At 47.8% G+C, this 18,650-nt stretch overlaps 1 protein-coding gene across 1 annotated transcript in view; it reads right to left on the bottom strand.

Annotated features, from left to right (window-relative positions):
- Positions 1-18,650, bottom strand: part of LOC102390996 (myosin-13) — a 51,037-nt gene that overhangs the window by 16,654 nt on the left and 15,733 nt on the right. The window contains exons 11-24 of the mRNA XM_025280553.3: positions 18,399-18,517; positions 17,574-17,723; positions 17,285-17,455; positions 15,049-15,358; positions 14,032-14,105; positions 13,850-13,937; positions 11,481-11,598; positions 10,187-10,310; positions 8,606-8,742; positions 7,181-7,436; positions 5,213-5,455; positions 3,420-3,596; positions 437-582; positions 240-330 (exon numbers count right to left, since the gene is read on the bottom strand). Of these exons, the coding sequence (XP_025136338.3) occupies positions 240-330; positions 437-582; positions 3,420-3,596; positions 5,213-5,455; positions 7,181-7,436; positions 8,606-8,742; positions 10,187-10,310; positions 11,481-11,598; positions 13,850-13,937; positions 14,032-14,105; positions 15,049-15,358; positions 17,285-17,455; positions 17,574-17,723; positions 18,399-18,517 (2,204 nt within the window). The remainder of the gene's footprint in view (positions 1-239; positions 331-436; positions 583-3,419; positions 3,597-5,212; positions 5,456-7,180; positions 7,437-8,605; positions 8,743-10,186; positions 10,311-11,480; positions 11,599-13,849; positions 13,938-14,031; positions 14,106-15,048; positions 15,359-17,284; positions 17,456-17,573; positions 17,724-18,398; positions 18,518-18,650) is intronic.

Raw genomic sequence — 18,650 nt, 5'->3', positions numbered from 1 at the left:
TAAGAATGTGCCTTGCAATGCAGAGGACTCAGGTTCAATCCCTGGTCCAGGAACTAAGATCCCACATGCTGTGGGGGAACTAAGCCCTCACGATGCAACACAAGATGTCATTTGCTGCAACTAATACCCAGTGCAGCCAAATATATAAAAACTTTAAAAAGAGAAACCTAGGGGAAAGAGCAAGGAGGGGTCCCTGATACAGGGATTTCCAGTTCGTGGGGAAGGTGTCCACACGTTACCTGCAGTTCTTTAATCTTCTTTTGTAACTGCAGACTGTGAACTTGTTCGTCTTCAATTTTGGTCTGTAACTGACTGATTTCAAAATCCTTCCTGCAAATAGATAAGCATATATATTTAAAATACCCAAATGATGAGCCCTTCACAGGCAGAAGTTAGCTTTTGGGCTCAAACACAGAGGTGAACATGAAAGAGCTACTTCTGCAGCTTCTCCTCCACTTGCTGCTTGTTGTTTTCCAGGTCCATGATCGACTCCTGGCACAACTTCAGGTCTCCTTCCAGCTTCCTCTTTGCTCGCTCCAGGTCAGCCCGCAGTTTCTTCTCCTGCTCTAAGCAGCCCTCCAGCTGGGAAGACACGGTGGGGGAGGGTTGAGATGTGCTGGGAGTTGAGCTTGCCTCTTAGCCAAAGGCAGTATCCTTGGGATCCTGCAGCTGTGAGCCCTCACCTCTGCCCCGGGAGGGAGCATGGTCCCTGCCTCCTCCCTCTTCTGTCCTCTGGCAAAGGCTGGGTCCCCCCTGAGGCCGCCCAGTGCCTCTTTCAGATGATGCCCATTTGGCCTATCCCATGCCCCTCGATGGAAACACGGTGCTGGGGGATGCACACTCGTACCCAGACAGAACAAACGGGGCACCTGTGAGAGGGCACTGCCCCAGCTGTGCCTGGGGAGGTTTAGATTATATACTGTCAATCTTCTCCCCTGCCTGCACCAGGCAGCTGTGGGGAGATTTAGGCAAAGAATGTGTGTGTGGGGGGCGGTGAGGGAAAGAAGTTGTTGGGGAGGACACCTGCTCTGGCCTCAGGACAATTGTAGCAATCTGGAAACATTCTAGCCACGATTGGCAGTGAAACATTAAAGCTTCAAACCTGGCTCTTATATCAAGAACAAAAGTGTAACGTGATGCGGGGGTAGGGAGGGGGTTGATGGTAATTTTTCAGACCACCAATGGAACTCATTTTTAACAAAGTTAGAACAGGATTGAAGCTGTTGGAACCCAAGGACCTACAAGTGGATGCTAATAATGATGATGATAGTGATGCTGCTGCCGATGGTGATGATGCTGGTGATGATGGTGGTGCTGATGGGGATAATAGTGGTGATGATGATGGTGATGATAGTGGTGATGGTGTTGATGGTGATGGTGGTGGTGGTGATGATGCTGATGGTGATGCTGATAGTGATGGTGATGGGATAATAGTGCTGATGACGATGGTGACGACGATGGTGACGATGGTGGTGATGGTGATGATGGTGGTGATGGTGATGGTGGTGATGGTGGTAGTGATGACGATGGTGATGATGGTAATGGTGATGGTGGTAGTGATGGTGCTGGTGATGCTGATGGTGATGATGGTGGTGATGGTGATGGTGGTGATGGTGATGATGGTGGTGATGGTGATGGTGGTGATGGTGATGGTGGTGATGACAGTGATGCTGATGGTGATGGGATAATAGTGCTGATGACGATGGTAATGACGATGGTGGTGATGGTAGTGATGGTGATGGTGGTGATGGTGATGATGCTGATGGTGATGCTGAAAGTGATGGTGATGGGATAATAGTGCTGATGACGATGGTGATGACGATGGTGATGATGGTGACGATGGTGATGGTGGTGATGGTGATGGTGGTGATGGTGATGATGCTGATGGTGATGCTGATAGTGATGGTGATGGGATAATAGTGCTGCTGATGATGGTGATGACGATGGTGACGATGGTGACGATGGTGATGGTGGTGATGGTGATGGTGGTGATGGTGGTGATGGTGATGGTGGTGATGACAATGGTGGTGGTGGTGATGCTGGTGGTGATGCTGATGTTGATGCTGATAGTGATGGTGATGGGATAATAGTGCTGATAACGATGGTGATGACGATGGTGACGATGGTGGTGATGGTGATGATGGTGGTGATGGTGGTAGTGATGACGATGGTGATGATGGTGGCGATGATCATGATGATGGTAATGGTGATGGTGGTAGTGATGATGCTGGTGATGCTGAGGGTGATGATGGTGGTGATGGGATAATAGTGCTGATGACGATGGTGATGACGATGGTGACGATGGTGATGGTGATGGTGGTGATGGTGGTGATGGTGGTGATGGTGATGACAATGGTGGTGGTGGTGATGCTGATGGTGATGCTGATAGTGATGGTGATGGGATAATAGTGCTGATGACGACGGTGATGACGATGGTGACGATGGTGGTGATGGTGATGGTGGTGATGGTAGTAGTGATGACAATGGTGATGATGGTAATGGTGATGGTGGTAGTGATGATGCTGGTGATGCTGAGGGTGATGATGGTGGTGATGGGATAATAGTGCTGATGACGATGGTGATGACGATGGTGGTGATGGTGATGGTGGTGATGGTGATGGTGGTAGTGATGACGATGGTGATGATGGTGGCGATGATGATGATGTTGGTAATGGTGATGGTGGTAGTGATGGTGCTGGTGATGCTGAGGGTGATGATGGTGGTGATGGGATAATAGTGCTGATGACGATGGTGATGACGATGGTGGTGATGGTGATGGTGGTGATGGTGATGGTGGTAGTGATGACGATGGTGATGATGGTGGCGATGATGATGATGTTGGTAATGGTGATGGTGGTAGTGATGGTGCTGGTGATGCTGAGGGTGATGATGGTGGTGATGGGATAATAGTGCTGATGACGATGGTGATGACGATGGTGGTGATGGTGATGGTGGTGATGGTGATGGTGGTAGTGATGACGATGGTGATGATGGTGGCGATGATGATGATGTTGGTAATGGTGATGGTGGTAGTGATGGTTCTGGTGATGCTGAGGGTGATGATGGTGGTGATGGTGATCGTGCTGGTGATGCTGAGGGTGAGGATGATAGTGATGATGATGGTGGCGGTGATATTAGCAGCTGACATTTTACTGAACACGCTCTGTGTGCTAAGCTTTCCATGAAAACTCTTGGAGGTAAAGCTAACTGAATCCCCATTTCACAAGGTGGAAACTGAGGCGTCACAGTTTAAGTGGCTTGCTCAGCATTCCACATTTATTTGGAAGGGGCTGAGATCTGAACTCAGAGATTCTGACCCCAGAGTCGGAACCCTCAGCCCCTGCCTCCTGTGTAGACCTCATCTTGTCTTTGCTTCTGCGAGTCGTCAATGTTAGGGCATAGTAATGAAATCTCCTCACGTCATCTGTTTGCTGCTCCAGCTTGGCGTTTATTTTGATCAGACCATTGACTTTGTCTTCTTCAACCTGAAGATCATCCAGTGTATGCTGATGAGCTTCCTGCAGAGATTTCTTCTCTCTGGTCAGTTTGGAAATGTTTTCTTCGAGTGCTGCCATTTCTTCTGAAAGATTCTTTACCTAAGGGAGTATATCACCAGTTGAAACCCGTTCAAGCAATTAAACCAGAAGCTCCCAGCAAAGGCTATTGATTTTTTTTCTTTGACTTTCTCTTTTTTGGTTACTGCTTCTTTGCCTCTCCAGCAGGTGCCCTTGTGTTGGCTGCATCATCCTGAAATTGGCAGCCTCTGGTGTTTTTCAGTCCTCACCGGCCTATCACAGGGCCCTTTAGGATAATTTTTTTTAAACAGGACATCATATGGTACACAGAAGGACATTATCCATGCAAACATGCTGCCTCCAAAAAAACAACACATCAATCTATACTCATCAGATTATATCCATGGGAATTTGTTTATTAGCTGGCCAGGGCTTAGAATGAGCAGAAAGGGGAAGAGGAATAGGCAGGAGGTGCTACGCAAGAAAATCCAGAATGGGGAGTCGCCTGTGTCAGGAAGCAGAGCAAGGGCACCAACCATGGAGCTTTAAAGCATTAAATTGAGATTTTCCCATGTGCAGCACTCTTCCAGACCAGAGGTTGTTAATTCCTGACCTGTGGGCCAAATCTGGCCACATAATAGTTTACAACTTTTAAATAAGTTGTAAACATTGGGGGAAAAAAATGAGATTTCACCTAAAATCTGGATGTCTGATTCCTCAAGGAAAACCAGAAGCTCTGGCCATGCAGCGTTCACATCCCCACCTGGCAACAATTGGCTGGTACTGGGTCCTGGCTGCCACCTGGGGGCAGGGCAAGTGCTCTCCAGGTTGCCACAGTCCCTACCCCTCCCTGTCACCTCCCTATTGACACCCAGTTGTCCATTCGACACTGCCTTGAGCCATCTCTACCTCCCTGGCAACAAAGATGATGTGAATCATGGACTGTATTTTCCATGTATTTTTGTAAAGTGTTATTTTGTGTGCGTGTAATTTTAGTCTACATAAACAGTTTCATGCCATATGTTTCATTTTCTTCCTTTGTCCCCACACTCAGCATGAGGTCTTTTACATCCATCTCATTGTCCAAATGGCTGTGTGTACACCCTGTTGTGTCTCCTCCACATCTCACCTCTCCATCCCCCCGGGTGGACCCTGATCCTGCCTCCAGCATCCATCCCCCCACCACAAGAAATGCTGTCGTGAGCCTCCTCATACATGTCCCCTTATGGACCTGGCAGAAGAACTCCTTGGTCTGTATACCCAGAAGCAGAATCACTGGATTGAAGGATGCATGGATTCTTAACTCAGCTAAGAATTTCCAGATGGCTTTCCCACAGGCTGCATTAGTCTACATTTTACCAGTAATGCATGAGGGTCCCTGAACCTCTAACCTCCCTGCCAGGCCTTGGTGTGGTCCAGTTTTCTGCCTCTTTCACTACCTGCCTCCCCGATCATCTGCCTGGCTCTATGGGCATGTTCCTTGGCTTCCCTGTGCCAAGTGCTTCTCCTGAAGGATCTCTTGCTTTGTGGAGGAAGGGTTGGAGCTAGAAGCTTGTGGTGTGACCAGGCAGGTAGCAGGAGCAAGGGAAGAGCCCACAGGTTTAAGAACAGGGTGGAGGTGGATTCATTCCCCTCCCACTTCCGGGCAATTCCTTCCCCACCTGTCTCCTCCTGGGAGGAGGGGTGGGGATGCCCACCTTGTTCTCTGTGGCATGCTTCTCTTTCTCCAATTTGGTCAGGGTCAGCTCCAGGTCATCAATGTCTCTTTTGAGGGATGAGCATTTGTCTTCCAGGTTCCTCTTTTTGGCAACCAGTTCAGAATTCATCTCCTCCTCCTCTTCCAGCCTCTCGTTCAGCTCCTTCACTTTGGCCTCCAGCTGAATCTTGCTTTTGATGAGTCCTTCACACCGCTCCTCAGCATCCATCAGGTTTTCTGTTTCCTAAAAAAAAAAACAAAAAAAACCCACACAGATCATTGTTTTTTCTAATTTATTTTTTGAAGGATAGTTGATTTACAGTGTTGTGTTAGTCTCTGCTGTGCAGCCAAGTGATTCATTTATACACAGATTCACGTTCTTTTTCATATTCTTTTCCATTATAGTTTATCACAGGATGTTAAATACAGTTCCTTGTGTTATACAGCAGGATCGTGTTATTTACAGACTGCTGTCTTTTAATCAGCCTCTTGACCAACCCCAGAGGGAAGGGCTTTACCCTCCAAAAGCCCATTATCTGGACCCAAGTCAAGGAATGGATCATTGCCACAAACACACATATACACACACATATGTGCACATGTGTGCACACATGCATGCACATACTCATGTATATTCATCCAAATACTTTTTTTTTTAGCCACTAATGGTGTCATCTACTTAATAGAAATTCTCAAGCAAAGGCACACGTAGCATTCATAAAGCCTCTGCAAATTTGTCACATTTGGACGCCCGGCCATCTCCCTCTTCCTCCTACACGAGTTGAGATCAACTCATCCACTCTGTGCTTTCACACGCTAATATTCCCCAAACTTGACCACCTTTTGAAACTCTCCATAGCAAAGTGCTTCTACGACTCCTGAGGCCTGCTTCCTTAAGCCACAGAACAGAAAACCCCAGACAGACAGAAACAAGTGATTAAATATGTACATTCCCCAGAAGGTTCTGCAATGAGTCTCTTGGAGTGGCCACGATTAGCTGATTATGTTATGTTAAATGTAAACAGATTATATCCTCACTTACTTCTCAGTGTTGTGAGAACTGGACACGCATTTCAAGGTAATGGATGAAAAGAGTCCAGCAAAAATAGCTTTCTGTGTTTACTGAACATGTCCTGTGTTACATGCATGAACTCATCTGAGCCTCCCAGGTACCCTAAGAGGTGAGGGGCTATTGCTGTGCCCATTTCACAGCTGAGAAAACTAAGGCACAAAGAAGATAAGTCACCTGCCTGAGGTCACACAGTTGCCAAGTGGAGGATCTGGGATGTAAACCTAGATATCTGGTTCCAAAACTTGTTCTTGTGCTCACTGTGCTTGGGAAGGTGAAAGGGGAGGAGGAGGTACTGTGCACTTAAGCAAAAGGTAAATGTATTGGGAGTTTATTAAAAAGAGCAAACACTAAATGTCTTGGCTCTGTGAAATGAGGCCATTATGCTGCCAGAGTGTTATGTACTAGATATACAGCTTCATTTTCCCTATATCTTTGAAAATATGCATATCTTTAATTTTTAAAAATGTTTTTATCTTTAAATTTTTTGGCTGAACCACTCAGCCTACAAGATCTTAGTTCTCTGACCAGGAATTGAACCTAGGCCATGGCAGTGAAAACCTGGAATCCTAACCACTAGGCCACCAGGAAACTCCCAATGATTTAGTTACATGATTTTTAAAAAGACTTGGTACATCACTGACAGATTTTTTATTAGGACAGACACATCGCCCTCATCCCACAGCAAAATACATCTGACTCTGCTGTAGAAGACAGGGAGAAATAAAGTGAGCAGAAATTCACTTTGCAGATGTATTCTGCTGTGTATTGAGTCCACAAGCCCGGGCTGGCCTCCTTTTACTAGCAGGGTAGTGATGTAATACCCCACAAGCCCACTGGGTGGCACCACTATCGCTTGAATAAACTGATGAATCCTCCTGGGCTCAGGGGGATACTTACAGTCTGGACCTGCAACTGGAGGTCATTCTTTTCCTGCAGCAGGGACACCATTTTCTCCTCCAGCTCCTTTCGGCGAGCCTCAGATCTGGCCAGTTCTTCCTTGGCTCTCTCAAAGTCTTCCTTCATGGTGGCTATCTCCTTCTCGGCCTCCGCGCTCTTCAGCAGGGGCTTGATCTTGAAGAACAGGTTCATCCAGGGCCAGTGCTTGACGTTCATAAAAGATCGGATGTTGTACTGGATGCAGAAGATGGAGTCCCTGTGTATTGTTAGGACTGGGGTTAATGGACCACAGCAAGGTGCAGTCTCCACTCCCCTGCCCCCGTGGGGCCCAAGACCTTCACCCTTATCGGTCAGGTGGGAAGAGGTGCAGCTTGGCTGTACCCAACCCATGAGCTCCAGAGTCTGTTCTGCAAACAAAGAGGAGAGGAAACAGCATGTGCAAATTTGGGAGGTGAGAGAGGTTCCATCCACCTGGTTTCCACCTCCACCACCCTACTAAAAATGCTCACCCTAAGGTTGTCAGTCTGAGCAAACTCTGGGAGGTAGTGAAGGACAGGGAGTACAGGGAACTGGGGAGAAGGGGTCCCAGGGAATCCCCACACAGGACTGGCCCACAGAGCTGCTGTTCCTCCTGTTGAATTACTGAAGACGAAGGCCCTTCAAGCTTCATTCAATCCCTTCCGTCCTCTCTCCCCCATCATCTGCTTCCTAATTCAGGTCCTGTCATCTTCTATTCGGACTTCTGCTACAGCCTGGCCTTCCCCCTCTTGTGCCTTCAGGCCTGCTCTTCTTGCGGCTGCCAGTGACCTCTTTGAATATGTGTGCTTTCTGTTTTATGGCCACGCCGTGTGGCAAGTGGGATCTTACTTCCTGGAACAGGGATCAAACCTGTGCCTCCTGCAATGGAAGCGTGGAGTCTTAACCACTGGCTTTCCAGGAAAGTCCCCCAGGTGACCTGTCTGAGCTATTGAAACAAATCTGATCCTCTCACTCGTCTCCTCCATGGCTCCCCATCAAGCGGGAGATTTAACCTGGGCTCTTCAAGGTGGCAGGTGGGGACCTCTACTGCCAGCCTCTCCTTGCTCCAGTCAAGTGACCTGCTTTTGCTCCTCGCAACCCGCAGGCCACCCTTCCTCCAGCCGTGCAAAGCCTCCTTTGGAAAGCTCTTTCTTTTTTGCTGCCCTTTCATGCCAACCCCAGCCCCCAATCCGTCCACAAAACTAGCCTAGCAGGTGTCTGCTTCCCACTCCTCTGCGGGCTCCTGGAGGCCAGGGATCATTTCTGCCTCCCCAGTGTCAAGCAGAGGCCCCAGCACAGAACCGTGGCTCAGTAAATGTGGGACAAATTAGTGAACATCTTAAGACTACAGCACGAAGCGATGGTCAGCTCCAGGGAGGAGGGCAGGGAGGCGAGGGCTTGCATCACCTTCTCTCCATCATCTTCTTGAACTCCACCCGCATCAGGTAGCCCCGGCACAAAGCCTGCGTGCGTGTCATCAGGGTCACCAGCTTTTCGTCCCTCATCTCCTCCAAGAAGCCCAGGAGCCCAGCTTTGAAGAATACCTGTGTGAAAGGAGAGATGGGCCCTGCTTCATCCTCAGCCTGTATGCTCAAGGGGGGCTATCTCTGTCTAGCACCAGCCCTCGCCTTCAGAGCCCTGATTTGGGACCAGCAGCCATCTGGCTCCCAGGACTCTGTTTTTGGAGGCTGTGTTCTCTGCAGGAGCCCCTCTGTGTCCTGTTCCAAGGTATGTTCCAGGCCCCGCTGGCCCAAGCGAACAGATTCTGATGGAGTTCATGTGAAGGAAGCAAGGATGGGACAGAAATGTAATCACAGATGCAGACCAGGAGGGATGCCTCTGCCTCCCCATCCTCATCTTCCAATCTCTCCGCCCAGCTGAGGAGGTGGGTCCCACCCTCGGGGCCCCTCCCTGCACTGCCCACACCTGCAGGGCTTCCTCTGCCCCTGTGATGTTCCCAGGAAGCAGGGCACCCGTGGGGGCTGCAGGCTTTTCCCTAATGGGGTTGATGGTCCCCTGGCCCCTTTCAGAACACGGAGCTTTGGAGTCAGGCCAGGATTTGCAGCTGGCCTTTGTCACCCATTCTCCATGTGATCTCGAACAAGTCTCTTGTCCTCTGGGAGCCTCCCAATAATCCCATGAGGTAAGTACCGCCCTTAGCACCATCAGGTGATCTGAAAGATTCGGTAAAATGTGTATAGAAGGCATGTCACAGGTCTCAGTGCACACATGCTCAATAATAGTGATCATTTTTATTGGTTATAATTCTTCTCAGGACCTCACAGTCCCTGGAATTCTGTGTTCTCTGATCTCTTGGGTTCCTTCTCCCCTTTAGGGGCACTCATTCTCTGCTCCTGTTGATTTCTTCTATTGCTGCTGGGGCTGGGGCTGGGGCTTCCAATTAAGCCTCTAGACACTTAAAATCAGCATAGAGAGAGCTTCCTATTCCTGGACAGAGTTCTCTTGGCCTGGGCTTCTGGGCAAGGGATGGTCAGGCTTCTCGGAACGGGAAAGCGATACCTTTCCTCCCATCAGCTCACAAGCAGCCCAGTTCAGTTCAGTTGCTCAGTTGTGTCCAATTCTTTGAGATTCCATGGACTGCAGCATGCCAGGCCTTCCTTTCCATCACCAACTCCAGGAGCCTGCTCAAACTCATGTCCATCGAGTCGGTGATGCCATCCAACCATCTCATCCTCTGTCATCCCCTTCTCCTCCTGCCTTCAATCTTTCCCAGCATCAGGGTCTCTTTCAATGAGTTACTTCTTCACATCAAGTTCCAAAGTACTGGAGCTTCAGCTTCAGCATCAGTCCTTCCAATGAATATTTAGGACTGATTTCCTTTATAATTGACTGGTAGGATTTCCTTGCAGTCCAAGGGACTCTCAAGAGTCTTCTCTAACACCACAGTTCAAAAGGGGGTTTGGGGCTTAACCCCACTGGCTGGGGGTTACCTGGGGTGGGGGTCGTCCCTGCCCCACCTGTGCTCACCTTGGTGTGGCCGAACCTATACTGCTCCCGGTCCACGTCGATGGAGTTCAGAAGCTTCTCGGAAGCATTTTTGCTGTCAATGAACTGGCCCTCTGGGATGGCACTGGCATTGAGGATCCGGTACCTGACGAGGGAGGGGTCGGGGTCGGCGTGGGGCCTGGGTGTGAGTGGTCTGGAGAAGAGCCTCTGGTGACACAGCCCTGGGTGGAGCCGGGAGGGTGCTGGGCCCGCTGCTTCCCGAGGGGCTGCTGTTTCCTGCTCCTGCCTGCTCAGGCCCTGGGGCCACGGAGCCCAGCGGGGTCCCAGCCCGGTCTCTCTGGGACAGGAGGAGGTGGTGTCCCTTGTACCCAGGGTGGAGTCTGGGAGGCAGAATCCAGGGAGCCACTGCTGCTGAGGGGACAAGGCCATGCCAGCAGCGGGCCCAGCACACGGGAGCCGAGGAGATGCCTCACCTGCACTGCAGTCCAGGTCAGGACTGGCACCTGTCTACATCCCCCCACCATCTGGGCAGTTCTGGGGAGGCTGGAGCTTTCAGTCGAGGGGCAGCATTTCCCAATGGAATCAACTCCTACGAAAGGCTCTGTGCCTGAGACCAGGCCTTCCAGAACCTTCTCCTGCTCCAGCCATGGAAATGGATTATTATACAGTGACTAGTCTGGCAGAGGGGAATCTAGGAGTTGATTTTAGGCCAGCCAACTGTGGCAGGAGGGAGAGAAACGTATGGAAGCAAGGCCAGCTGAGTGCATGGCTGGGATGGTGCTTTCAGAGGAGATGACTTATCTGACTTATAGAGCCTTGAAATCAGCTGTGACTTGCAGGCTAGTGGTCATTCTAGAGTGTCCTCTTCTCACCTGTCCCCCTGGGCAAGGCCTGGACTTGTGGGCTCAGATGGCAGTTGGGAGGAGAGCGTTGGTCTAGGGCAGGGAATCTCAACTGGGGAACATTGGGCGATGTCTGAGATTGAGGCGGTGCGGGTCGAGGCCAGGGGTGCTGCTAAAATCATGTAACACACAGGACAGTCCTCACGATAAAGGATTATCTAGCCCCAAATGTCCACAGTGCAGGGGTTGAGAAACTCTGGTCTGGAGTCCCAGTCGGGCTTGAGTGGTCTGGGCTCTGATCTTGGGATTACTTTGGGCTGGTCCAGCCCTTGCTCTGTGCAAAGGCTCGTCGCCCCAGCAGAAGAATGCTATGGAAACCTTGGGAGCTCACCCAACACCCAGCTGCAGGAGTGCCTTTGGGGGATGCAGAAGGTACCCTCCAAAGGAGAGAGCTGCAAAGGCAGGCGACCTACCGCTGTTTGAAGTCGCCATAGAGGATCCGGCTGGGGAAGCCCTTCCTGCAGATGCGGATGCCCTCCAGCACCCCGTTACAGCGCAGCTGGTGCAGGACCAGGTGGTGGTCCATCACGCCTGGGGAGAGAGGAGCCCAGGGCCTGTTAGCGGCTTTTCCACTGTTTTCTCTGATGATCTGGGCACCACGAGACCCCTGGATACCCAGACTCGAATGGGAAGGTTTGGTGCCAGTAGAAATAATCTCAACATCCTGGGGAGACTCTAGCACCCCATAACCATGGGACTAAAAGCCAAAATATTAATCTTTGCCCTGTTCATCGCTCTTGACTCTGGTGAAGACAGAATGGTTGTCTTGGTCTAGAAATGTCTCTCATCATTATTATTCTCATAATAACAACAGTTTTTATTATTACTATAATTGACAGCCAACATTTGCTGAGTGTTCATAATGTATTTTCCCTATATTGTTTTGTTTTTATTATTTTCCTTGGTGGCCTAATAAGTAATCATGTGTAAGGGTTTCATGAGAATATGCAAAGAAGCCTCCTCTGTCATTGCTGTGTTTGATATTTTGACGAGGTTGACCGTATAATTTATTATATTGCATGCACTCCTACATATTTTCGTCTGCCTCATCAATCATGAGCTGACAGAGTTTATTTAAATTCACCTACAACTACTGTTTTAGTGCTATCGACTAGCATTTTTTTAAAAATCGAGGCATCATTGACATATAACATTTTATTAGTTTCAGGTGTACAACCATATTTGTATATAATTATGAAATGATTGCTGCAAGAAGCCCAGTTAGCCCCCATCACCATACACAGTTACAATTTTTTCTCTTATGATTGGTCCTGTTTTAAATGCTGTACATGTACTGGCTTATTTAATTCTCCCAACAACCCTCTAAGGAGGGTGAAGGGGGTTAATTTTCCCTGGTGGCTCATAGGGTAAAGAATCTGCCTGCAATGAAGGAGACCTGGATTTGATCCCTGGGTCAGGAAGATCCCCTGGAGAGGGGAATGGCTACCCACTCCAGTATTCTTGCCTGGAGAATTCCATGGACAGAGGAGCCTGGCAGGCTATAATAGTCCATGGGACTGTAAAGAGTTGGACACGACTGAGTGACTATCACTTTCACTCAGTAAATAAGTGAGTAAATAACTAAGTGAATGAATCAGTAAAGTGCCATTCAAGCCTGCTTTTATAGACCAGAAAGCTAAAGGACTCGGCTGCGGGCCCTTGAGCAGTCGCGGGTGGAGCTGGGCTGTTTCCTGCATCATCTGCTTTCCTGCAATGTTGCTGAAGCAGGACTTGATGCCGGAAGCCCCGCCTTTGGGATGGAACAGCTTGGCTGATCAGTGAGCTGCTGCATAGCCACAGTGTATTGTTCTTTTCTTTGTGACAAGGAGCCCTGAAACTCAGCCCTACTCCAAGAATATTTGTGAATCCAAGGTTGGGGATGGTTAAAGGGCTGCTGTACTGCACGGTGTGCTATGTCTATAGGCCTGGTCTCTGATTCTCGATTTTCTCACTTATGGAATGGAGATAAGCACACTTATCTTGCAGTGAACTGTTATAAGCAGTGACATAATAATGTTGTAATACATAACATAATAATTATGACTGTAGTAGGCTCAGAAAACAGCTGTTATTGATTCTGCTTTTATTATGGAAGACCTAAGTTGATTATTTGCCAAGTATAGTGGCTCTTCATTTTTAGGGGGAGGGGGAGTTTTTAAGAACCTTATGAAAGTTATGAATATAATGTACCTATATATGTGGTGTTGTTGTTGTTCACTTAGTCATGTCCGACTCTTTGTGACCCCACAGACTGCAGCACACCAGGCTTCTCTGTCCTTCACTATCTCCCAGAGTTTGCTCAGATTTATGTCCATTGAGTTGATGATGGGTTGGCCAAAGAGTTTGTATGTAACATCTTATGGAATCCTTGAACAAATTTTTTGGCCAACCCAATACATAATATTTTGGAAATAATTTCATAGTAGGGATATAGGTGAAATAAATGATGCCCAGTTGAACTTGAATTTCAGAGAAACAGTAAAATAATTATTTCAGTGTAAGTATATCCCAAATATTGCATATTTATACTATGAAAATTTTCACTGTCTCATCTGAAATTTGAATTTAATGGGGAGGGGTCTCATATTTTTAATTTGTTAAATCTGGGAGCCCTATTTCATAGACCGAAAAGAGATAAAGGCTATCATGACCCCGTCCTCAGGGAAGCACACACACACATGCACACAGACTCACCGACACATGCACACACACACGTGTGCACACCCGCCACGGGATTTTGCGTATGTTTCAGGGAGTCCTGTGCTGGTGGGTTCTCACTCACCAGGTGTCTTAGTCTCATTGGGAATCAGACATCGCACAAAGTGAGGGTGAGTGCTCCTTAAATTGGTCATCAATTTGTTTAAATTTTCCTGGGACACAAACCAGAAGAAGCACATTTACTTTTCCAAAGGCTGTTTCACTGGGCAGAAAAACAACTGAATGTGGAAGGTGTGAAAAACAAACCCTGAACACGGCGGACACCGTCTGGAAGGAGGAGCCCTTCTTCTTCCCGCCCTTCTTGCTTGCCCCGGAGTCGCCTGGAGACAGACAGACAAAGGGGGGTATGTCTGGTGAGTCCTGAGGACACAGTGGTGGCCTTCCTACCCACCCCCACCCATTTTATTGAGCTGTAACTGACATATAACATTGCATAAATTTAAGGTGTACAAAGGAATGATTTGATATTTGTATATACTGCAAAATGATCACTGCTACTTAATGTCTATCACCTCCATAATTAATTTTTTTCTTGGGTTAAGCGCTTTTAAAATCTACTCTCTTAGCAGCTTTCAAATATACAATACAGAGTCATTAACTATCGTTGCTACACTGTGCATTGCAACCACAGAACTTATTTATGTTATAATCATAAGTACACACCTTTTAACCCCCTTCACCCAATTTTTCCCCAGCTCTCACCTCGCACCTCTGGCAACCACAAATCCGATCTCTGTTTCTATGATTTTGGTTTTTTAAGATTCCACAAGTCAGTGATATCATACAGTATTTGTCTTTCTCTGTCTGACTTATTTCTCTTAGCTTAAGGCCCTCCAACTCCATCCTTGTTGCTGCAATGGCAATGTTTCCTTCTTTTCTATGGCTGAGTAATATCCCATTATATGTGTGTGTACACACACATACAAGATATTACCATGTCTTCTTTATGTGTTTATCTGGTGATAGACACAGGTTGCTTCCATACCTTGGCAATTGTAATAATGCTGCTATAAATATTGGGGTGCATATATCTTTTCAAATTAGTGGTTTTATTGGGGGGGGATGTATACCCAAGAGTAGAATTGTGGGTCATATGATTAGAACTGAAACTCTTAAGGAAGAGGAAGAATAGAAGTAGGAGAAAGAAACACAGAAACGGGCAAATCAAAGTCATTCTGAAGCTCATGTCCAATTACTGGTTCTTCATGAGCTGTGAGTGATTACATCGTTTCCACAAGGGGGGATTTTAAAAAAGGATGTCACCTGCTTCTGCACCAGCATAGTTGGAAAAAAGAAAGGACAGCAGCTTCAGCGAAGACTTCTGGTACAGCCCGACCACCGTCTCATTCAGGGGGTCCTTGTTCTTGTCCAGCCAGCCGGCGATGTTGTAGTCCACGGTGCCCGCGTAGTGCACCAGGGAGAAGTGGGCCTCAGCCTTGCCCTTGGCAGGTTTGGGCTTCTGGAAGTTGTTGGACTTGCCCAGGTGCTGGTCATACAGCTTGTTCTTGAAGGAGGTGTCCGTGGCCTTGGGGAACATGCACTCCTCTTCCAGGATGGAGAAGATGCCCATAGGCTGGAGGGAGGATGATAGACTGTCCTCAGCGTTCACTAGTGCGTCCCCAGTGACTCCATCTTCGGGAGGAGCCAAGGGCAACCTCTTTGGTGCTGTCACTCTTACTAGGAGCACTGGGATGTCAGTGCTGCGAGAACGAGGCTGTCGGTCTGCTTGGTGCCGACAGAATAGTGCTTGACATTAAGCACAGCAGCATGGTAGGTGCTTATTTAATGTTTGCTGAGCAAAAAAAGCATGGAATGAAATTGCACGTATGTAAGTGCAGCTCTTTGTGAGATAATAGAAAATATATATACTGGTCTCTGTCCCTGGTTCCTGGCAAAGAGCTTCCAAAGCCTTTGTAAAATGTCCTAGTGAGAAGAGTACTAGAGCATCTGTTGTTCTCTTGAGGTGACTCTGGGGTGGGGGCCCCTGGCTGAGGGCTGGTCACCAGAAAGACTAAGCCATGATGAGAAGCTTGGGATTTTCATCCCCTCCCCCATCCACCAGAGAGGGGAGAGGGGCTGGAAATGCAGCTAATGATTGATTGTGCCTACATGAGGAAGCATCCATAAAATCCTAGCTGTAGGTGATTTTGAGAACTTCCAGGTTGGCAAACATGTCCACACTGGGAGGGTGGGGGACAGAAACACTTGCATTTGGGACCCTCCCAGATCCCATCCCATATGTCTCTTCATCTGGCTTTTCATCTGTACCCTTAAAAAAATTTTTTTTTATTTACTTTTTATTTTATTTATTATTTTGGGCATAATATGTGGCATGTGGGATCTTAGTTCCTCAACCAGGGATCAGACTCAGGCGCCCAGGATTGGAAGCACAGAGTCTTAACCACTGGACCACCAGGGAAATCCCTCATCTGTTTTCTTTATCAAACCCTTTAATAAACTGGTAAATGTAACTGTTTTCCTGCGCTCTGTGAACCCCTCTAGTAAATTAATTAAACCTGAGGACAGGGTTGTGAGAAACTGATTTATAGCCAATGAGGTGAGAAGTTATAGGATACCCGGGGACCTACTGCTTGATCTTGGCCTCTCTGGGTAGAGAGTGCCAGAACTGAGTTAAATTGTAGGATGACCAGTTAATGTTGCAGAGGATTGCTTGCTGTCATGAGGAAAAACCTCCATATGTTTGGTGACCAGAAATATCAAAAATGAAGTGCTCTGTGTGAGTGGTAAAGCAAATTCATAGAAGAGAAACACACAGCAGGGAAGAACTAAGTTTTTCCTTACATAGGAAGGAAAAATAAAAGCTATATTTCCCCAACTTACTCCCTTTTAGGAACAAATTTACAAAAAATGTAAAGTTGCATGAGTGAGTGAGTGACAGTTGCTGAGTCGTGTCCGACTCTTTGCGACCCCATGGACTGTAGCCTGCCAGGTTCCTTTGTCCATGGAATTCTCCAGGCAAGACTATTGGAGTGGGTTGCCATTTCCTTCCATACATAGACATAAAAATCATATGAGTAATATTTTAAGCAATAAAATCTGGGTTTTTCAGTAGCCACCTTAGGAAGACAAGCTTCCAACACAACCAGTGCTCAAAATGTGATGGGAATTCCTTTTTAAAAAGTTAATATCATCCTCTTTTCATAGTAACATTCCTCCAGGAAGCCCACTGCTCCATGGTCCCTCCTCCTTGGACAATTCAGGTATGTATGAAATGCCCAGTCACCTATGGGCTTCATTCACATTCTTGGGGATCACTGAGCCCTTGGATCTTAATCGCTCACATACCTCTTTAATTGTCTGAACAGATTCTGGGAGCTTTCCAAACATTTACCCTTTCTGCACTGGGAATTCAGCTCTCTGAAGGTTCAGAGCCTGGGGACATGGGTTTAGGGAGCCAGTCTGTTAGCAGAGAAGCGTTAGAGCAAAGAGGGGGTGGCCCAGCAGATGAGGAGCTGCCCCGGGGAGCAGTGTTTCTTACCTTCTCGATGAGCTCGATGCAGGCGGCCAGGTCCATCCCGAAGTCGATGAACTCCCACTCGATGCCTTCCTTCTTGTACTCCTCCTGCTCCAGCACGAACATGTGGTGGTTGAAAAACTGTTGCAGTTTCTCATTGGTGAAGTTGATGCACAGCTGCTCCAGACTGTTGAACTGGATGTTTCAGATACCAAATAATTTAAGTGAGTCTGGAAAATCCAGGGGTGATTCAACAGAGCAGGCACAAAGCAGAAGGGCCCTTTGAGGTCTATAATTTACCCAAACAACTCACATCAAAGATCTCAAAGCCAGCAATGTCCAAGACCCCGATGAAGTACTGCCTGGGCTGCTTGGTGTCCAGCTGCTGGTTGATGCGGGTGACCATCCACAGGAACATCTTCTCATAGACGGCTTTGGCCAGAGCGCCTACCGAATTGGTCACCTTGAAAAAGGATCATCCACTCAACCCTCAAATTAGTATTTTTATGAAACCTACAAAGTGGATGCCTTGAAAGTCAAAGGCAGCAGGATACTGGCAATTTCATACAGTTTAACCTAACATTAAATCTATCTCAAGGCATTTTCTCAGTTCATGAGGTCAATTCCATTTACAAAGCTCATTTTCTACCAAGCATGGATATAACACATGACTCTAGCCCTGCCCACACCTAATTGAACCAGTTGTGGACATTTGCTCCAAGTTGGGTAAAACAGAGTGTCTCTCCTGAGAATTTGGAATTGGGATCAAAAAGATGTTGGTCTCAGGATGAGGATGCAACCACGAAAATGTAAACTTGGGAGCTCTGGGGTGGTCACAGGTAGGGGAGGTAAGGAAAGCTTATCCGCCTAGTGAGAATAGAGAGCAGGAGAGAGAAGACAGTCTAGAGTCCCTGAGAAGGAGGCTGCCTGGCTCCAGAGGGCTCTTCACTGCCTGGTCCCAGGCCCTCATAGCACCAAGGCCCTCCTTGAGTTACCCTGAGCCTGAAGAATGAATTCCTTTTCCATGCTGTAGCCAGTTGCATATGTTTTTCTGAGCCCTGCAACTGAAAGAACTTCAGGATGAGATTGAAAACAGAAAAACACTCGAGTTGATTGGATTCAGAGCATTTCCATTTACCTGCTGGACGTTTTGCCCTTTTGTGACATATTCGTTCCCAACCTTCACCCTTGGACAGCACAGGCCTTTCAGCATTTCTGCGGAATTCAGACCCATCAGGTACCCAGCCTTGTCAGCCACTGAAGGAAACGAAGAAGCGGTGTCACACAGCCAGCAGCTGCTAAAACATGCAGTCAGGCCTTGGGTCCTCCCAGAAGTATTGTCTATAGTCCTTTGGGATGTTTTTATATTTTCCTACAAGTCCCAGGCCTG

The sequence above is a fragment of the Bubalus bubalis genome, chromosome 3, assembly GCF_019923935.1.
Source record: "Bubalus bubalis isolate 160015118507 breed Murrah chromosome 3, NDDB_SH_1, whole genome shotgun sequence".
Lineage (NCBI taxonomy): Eukaryota > Metazoa > Chordata > Mammalia > Artiodactyla > Bovidae > Bubalus > Bubalus bubalis.
The sequence above is the reverse complement of the archived record's forward strand: the minus strand, read 5'-3'. Positions and strand labels throughout refer to the sequence as shown.